At 44.3% G+C, this 6,000-nt stretch overlaps 1 protein-coding gene across 2 annotated transcripts; it reads left to right on the top strand.

The window, feature by feature from the left end:
* The first annotated feature begins 1,784 nt into the window (after window positions 1-1,784).
* Window positions 1,785-4,948, top strand: LOC115738706 (probable flavin-containing monooxygenase 1). Of its 2 annotated transcripts, XM_048274662.1 has the most exons (6): window positions 1,785-1,955; window positions 2,049-2,560; window positions 3,086-3,323; window positions 3,416-3,582; window positions 3,955-4,307; window positions 4,422-4,948. In XM_048274662.1, exons 2-6 carry the CDS (start codon window positions 2,099-2,101, stop codon window positions 4,777-4,779), a joined length of 1,578 nt encoding a protein of 525 aa, XP_048130619.1. In that variant the 5' UTR covers window positions 1,785-1,955; window positions 2,049-2,098; the 3' UTR covers window positions 4,780-4,948. The 2 variants fall into 2 exon arrangements, with proteins under 2 accessions (XP_048130619.1, XP_030527275.1); XM_030671415.2 differs by having other exon boundaries at window positions 1,785-2,560.
* Window positions 4,949-6,000: the final 1,052 nt, after the last annotated feature.

Raw genomic sequence — 6,000 nt, 5'->3', positions numbered from 1 at the left:
TTAAAATGATATGTCATTAAGATAGGCTTAGTGGCATCATTGGATGCGGTTGTTCAGTGGGAGTTGTTTTCAGCTTTTACTCCAATAAAGTTTACATTTGTGATTGTTACATTTTGTAACATCTTGATATGTATCAACTATGTTGCATGCAAAAAAGTATTTGAGTTGAGTACTTATATCTGTTAAAAATCTCAAGGTATATGTAAACCTTGAGTAAAGGTTGGGGGCATTCGATTACTAGCCTTAAGGATATGTCTTGTTACACATAAAGTAAAGTTAACCATGATTGTAAGACATATCGAGGTTCCTTGGAACCATTAAGGACATTCTCTAGTGCACATAAGGTTTCGTGACACATAAGAAGAGAAAATTGTGCATGACAAAGGGGATGATACATAAAGTAATTCTTTTATGAGGTGTCATCCATTTGTCACACTACCATATTGAATCCATATAAGTAGAGTTAAGAACACTCGTGACCGTGGATGGCTATGCGTACGCTTTTATGCGATTCATGCCATGATTCGGTGTTTGAGACTCTATGGGATCATATTGGCTATTAAGAATAATCCCTAGACCAAGATAAAGGCGCGCATTACAAGACACTTTCAATTAATATAGCCCAAGTAGGAGAATGTTAGAGTTATCCTAATGTGGGCTGATATTAATTGAGATTGTAATTACCATTTTACGGGATTGGTCTAATAAAATATGGATATAATGATTCTTAATGGGCCGATTATGGATTTGGCTAATGTGGGCCGAGTTTGGCCAGGCCCGTGATGAGAGGGTCCAGTTGAAAACTCTATAAATATGGCTAAGGCGCCCCCCTCTAACCTTCATATAACTTCATATGCCATTCCGTCCGGGCTTTCGGAGGGTCATAGAGGGGAAGTGCTTCAGCATTGGATCGTCGAAATTCCATATCAAGAACGACGAATTCCATATCAGGTGCACAAATTTCTCTAAACCATTACTGTATTTTTAGATTCTCGTTATGTTGATCCTGGGATTGCCGACTTAATATTTATAGCGGCTTACATTCTCGCCTCTGGACTGCTATGGCTCGACAGAGGCCTACGGGCCGAGGGTCTGCACCTAGAAACTTGGATGGGATTCTCTTCCCCACGACCATGCATGCTAGGATGAAGACCCGATAGGGAGTCCGCCACCTTGGCCTAGAAAAAGCCGATGTCAAAGGCCCTGTCACGATGGAAAGTGTACCGTCCGATGGGTCGTGGTAAGGCAATACGGGCGGGAAGCACCCCGACGGTTATATTAATTATTAAAGTTGGAGAGAATATTAGCACAATCGAGGCGGAATCCATGTTATTTGGTCATCCGGCAATATTCGAGGCGGCTGTCGTGGGGGAAACCCGACGATCACTGGTGCAGAATTCCTCGTGCTTTCGTGAAGTTGAAGGGTGAGTTCAGCGTCACCGAGGAAGTAATAATCAAGTATCGCAGGGATTAGTTCCCGCTCTTAATGGCGCCCACGACTGTTTCTTTCGCCGATCTCCCCAAGACTTCTGTACTGGACAGCAAATTGTTACGCATAATCATCCAATCGCACATTTTATTAATTCTTGATTCATTGTATCGGTGCAAGGGCGGATATCCACGTTAAATAAACTGTCGAGTTAACGACCCGGTCCAACGAGGGCGGGGAGTGATTGTTGGGGCCAGAGGGTCTAGACAAGAGGTGTGAAATTGTTGCAAAATTTCTTCTTCTGCGCTTCTTTGTCGGTTTACCTTCTGCATAGTCATTTTCTTTTGTTCAAGAACGCTTGAAATTCTATCGGGTTTTGTAGATTACGAGGTAAATTATAAGTAAAAGAAATCCCAACTCGCCAGAGAATTCATGCAACGTTCACGTCCATTTTGGAATGACGCACCGATTGCAAGCCAACGTTTCACAATCCTGTGTCCGTGACGGAACACCTGTTGGCGACCGGGTGAGTCCCTCGAAGCTCTCGATTTCAGTTGCCTTGCCTCTTTGCTCGTGTCGTCATCAAGCACTCGTGAATTTGAGTGAGTGGGCATTCCAGGACGAGCCCAAACGATTTCGAGACTCACCATCGTCATCGACGTCACGGTCATGCAGCCAAAGCAGCGAGTGGTGATCGTCGGCGCCGGGATCAGTGGCCTCGTGGCGTGCAAGCACTTGATCGAGAAAGGCTTCGACCCCATCGTCTTCGAGGCTTATGGTACCGTCGGCGGCGTCTGGTCGCGGACCATCGAGTCCACCAAGCTCCAGACACCTAAGCAGCTTTACCAGTTCTCAGACTTCCCGTGGCCCGCGTCGGTGAAGGAGACCTTCCCCGGCCACGAACAGGTGATGGGGTACCTCGACTTGTACGCAAGCCGATTCGGTATTCTGCCCAAGATCAAGTTCAACTGTAAGGTGACCAGGATCAACTACGTCGTGGAGCCAGGAAATGCAGAAGACATGAGTGATTGGCAGACGTGGAGCAGCAGCAGCAGCGACTGGCCATTCTCCAGTGGCGGAAAGTGGAATGTTGTCGTCCAGGATACGGCAGCGGCATGTGCTGGCGTCGAGGTAGCGATCAGATATTGCCCCGGATCTGCTCTATAACAGTTTGCTGATTGCAATCGAGTCTGTTTACATTCTTTCAGTTGGTGCAATGAAGTTCTGACTCATTGAGAAATGCAATGAAGTGTTAAAAACTTGTAATCATGCAATGAAAAAGTGAACTTTTACAAAAAATTGTGGTGCAATCTTTGAACATCACATAGACACGGTGTTTCTGGCAGAAATGGGTGGAAGAATTTGAGTGTCCTGATTGAAAGAAAAGGGTCCAGATTTCACTTGCATGTCCTGTACAGCATTTCATCTGAGGTTCGGCGCGTGAAAGCCGCATCCGGAAAATAGATCCTGGCTTTCTTAGACAGTTTAGCTGAATTGACGATTCAGTAGGTTTAGAGATTACGAGATCCCTATCCCAACTTTTGAAAATTTGCTCTTTATTCCTCCCATAATTTAAGTAGTACCCGGATGACTCATTGCATGCCCTGCATGCCCTGCATTTCATGACGGAGATCTTCTTTATTTTGCCGAGGTTAGGTGTACCAGGTTGACTTTGTTGTCCTATGCATCGGGAAGTTCAGCGACTTGCCGAGAGTACCGGAGTTTCCGTTGAAAGAAGGACCCGAAGCGTTTGAGGGCAAGGTTCTGCATTCCATGGATTATGCCGTGATGGGCCGGGGTCTTGCGGCCGCATTGACCAGAGAGAAACGGGTCACCGTAGTTGGATCTCAGAAATCAGCCATCGACATTGCAGTGGAAGTCGCCAAAAGGAACGGTATGATGAAGTACTTCTTTTCTTGATGAGTTTGCAGGTTCTGTACGAGTACATTAATTACATAAGTAAAGGTATGGAGTAATCATGTGTAGGGAGTAGATACCCGTGCACATTACTGTTCAAGACAGCGCACTGGACACTTCCGGATTACTTGGTCGCCTTCATGTTTCGAAACCTCAGTCGCTTCGTGGAATTCATGGTTCACAAGCCCGGTGAAGGGTTTTTCCTTTGGCTCTTGACAGTTCTACTTTCCCCACTGGTAATGTCCTTGTCTTCTCAATAACTTAACAGAACAAGAATAAGTAGACCTTTGATCGGAGTTTGGAAAAATAAGCACCAACATCTCTGAAGTTTGATGTTGGCAGAACTACAGGTAAAGTATCCAAACTTGCATGAATTTTTATTCTTAGTTTCTCATCGAAAAACTCGGAAATGAGCAAGTTGATTGTATCATGTCACGCGATCAGTGCACATGTTGCATTTCTGTCTGGTCGAACCGTTCCAAATGTTCGAGCAATAACTTCCAAAAGAAGAAACGTTCACGATATGATATCAACTTGGATTCACTGTCCTTCAAGCACTTCATGCCGGCATGATGTCGTGATGGGATTCCCTGTGATACTGATTTCAGATGGCTATGTTTTCAAAGTTGGTCGAGACTTATCTCAGATGGATATATCCGCTGAAGAAGTACGACATGGTTCCCGACCACAGCCTCATTGAACAGTTCGCATCTTGCATGACCCCTACCCTGCCATCCAACTTCTACCATGCAGTGGAAGGAGGAAGCCTTGTCCTGAAGAAATCACCGAGCTTCCGCTTTTGCCATACCGGATTGATCCTAGATGGGGGTGCACATTCGTACCATCCGACAGATGCAGTCATCTTCGCTACGGGGTATGAAAGTGACAGGAAGCTCAAGAGCATCTTTTCAGCGAATTACTTCCAGAAATGCTTAGCCGGGTCGTCCTATCCTCTGTATAGGTATTGTATCCAGCAAATTTCGCCCTTCTGAGTCAATTCTTTGTTTTGAATTTAATCTCGATTTCATCCTGCAAGTTGTGTTCGAATATTCAGCCAAACGGTTTTTTGTTTCAGGGAATGCATTCATCCACGGATTCCGCAACTGGCGATACTAGGATATGCCGATAGTCCCTCTGTCTTGTACACGACCGAGATGAGAAGTAAGTGGCTTGCGCAGTTTCTTGCTGGACAGTTTGAGCTACCAACAATAAGAGAGATGGAGGATGAGGCTAGGAAGTGGGAAAGATGTATGCGTCGCTACGCGCGGGACAAATACGAAAGGTATCGGGTCAGTGTCATGCTGCAAATATACTGCAATGATCAGCTCTGTCGAGACATGAGATGCAATCCGAGAAGGAAGAATTCGCTGCTTGCGGAGCTATTCGCCGGTTACGGCCCCAGTGATTATGAGAACCTAATTCCCGAGTCCTGAAGCTAGAAATCTATAGCAGGTAGAATGGATCTTCGTCGTCCTAATGCAGGTTAGCTGAATGAACATTTCACATGGTGGTGCATGAATGTGAGAACTTGTGATTTTACCAATTTGGATGTATTCCATAGAATTGATGGCATCTCATAATGCCAAAGTTAGGAACAGATTTGGCCAACTGCATCTCACCAACCATCACTTATGAAGTTTATCATCAAATGGTCATCTTTATTTCACCGAAATTTAGCCAAAACTCCACATTTTTTTTTTATCTTCTCAATCCAGACTGTTCCTCCATTGTTTTTTCTCTATTGATCTTTCCAAGGAGCATCTAGGGGACATGAAATTCCATGAGACACTACAAGCAAGTTCTTGGCATCAAGCTTCACGGAAGTTGTCTCGTTATCAAATCCGATTCTTAAATGCTTTTTCCCCCCCTCCTTTTCTAGTGTCCGAGAGCGAAACGAAGCGATCATTCCGAGCAGACAAACGATGTGCGGCCGCCTGCGATTGCAATTGCTCGACTGTTGGGACAAAAGGGACGGCACACTTGTCATGAAAAACCCTAAAGTAGAGCAAGTTCTGATGGAATGAGAGCGACAGTCTGTGGTTTTTCAAGGTGTATCTGGTCCCCACTTGGACAGCAACTTAACGTTAAGAAAGAAACATGGACATTTCGTTATAACCATTTTCGGATGAGATAAAGGGACAAATGATTTCTGAACTTTGGTTCAATGTGCAATGTGAGTTCCGAACTTTAAATTAGTTTAATGTAGTCCCGAAATCATTGGTACATGTTTAATTTAGTCTTTAAATTGTATGAAAAATATTCACTATTATCTTTGCATTAACTCAAGTTCGGGGACGACCTTATAATTGAGTTAAAGTCTATGGACCATATTGAACAAATTTAAAGTTTGATAACAACTTACACATTGGATCAAAGTTCAAAAACCATTTATGCCGTTTGGCCTTTTCAGATCTGTCTATTGTCAGACTCTTTTCTTCTAATGGCCGAGAAGATAAGGCGGGTTGACGGATTTTATTACGTCAGTCCGTACATAGAAAAGTTTCGACTTGATCTTCCATCCGGATGAAAGACCGAATTTTATTCACGATATCTTGGGGCATCCGTTTGTTCCGGGTCCTAACATGTCAAGATGAGCTTTTAAAGAACTCGGGGAAAAAGTGACAAGTTTAAAGGCCACTGTGGTTGTAAGAACG

The sequence above is a fragment of the Rhodamnia argentea genome, chromosome 2 (genome assembly GCF_020921035.1).
Source record: "Rhodamnia argentea isolate NSW1041297 chromosome 2, ASM2092103v1, whole genome shotgun sequence".
NCBI lineage: Eukaryota > Viridiplantae > Streptophyta > Magnoliopsida > Myrtales > Myrtaceae > Rhodamnia > Rhodamnia argentea.
This window is presented reverse-complemented; position numbering and strand designations above follow the sequence as displayed.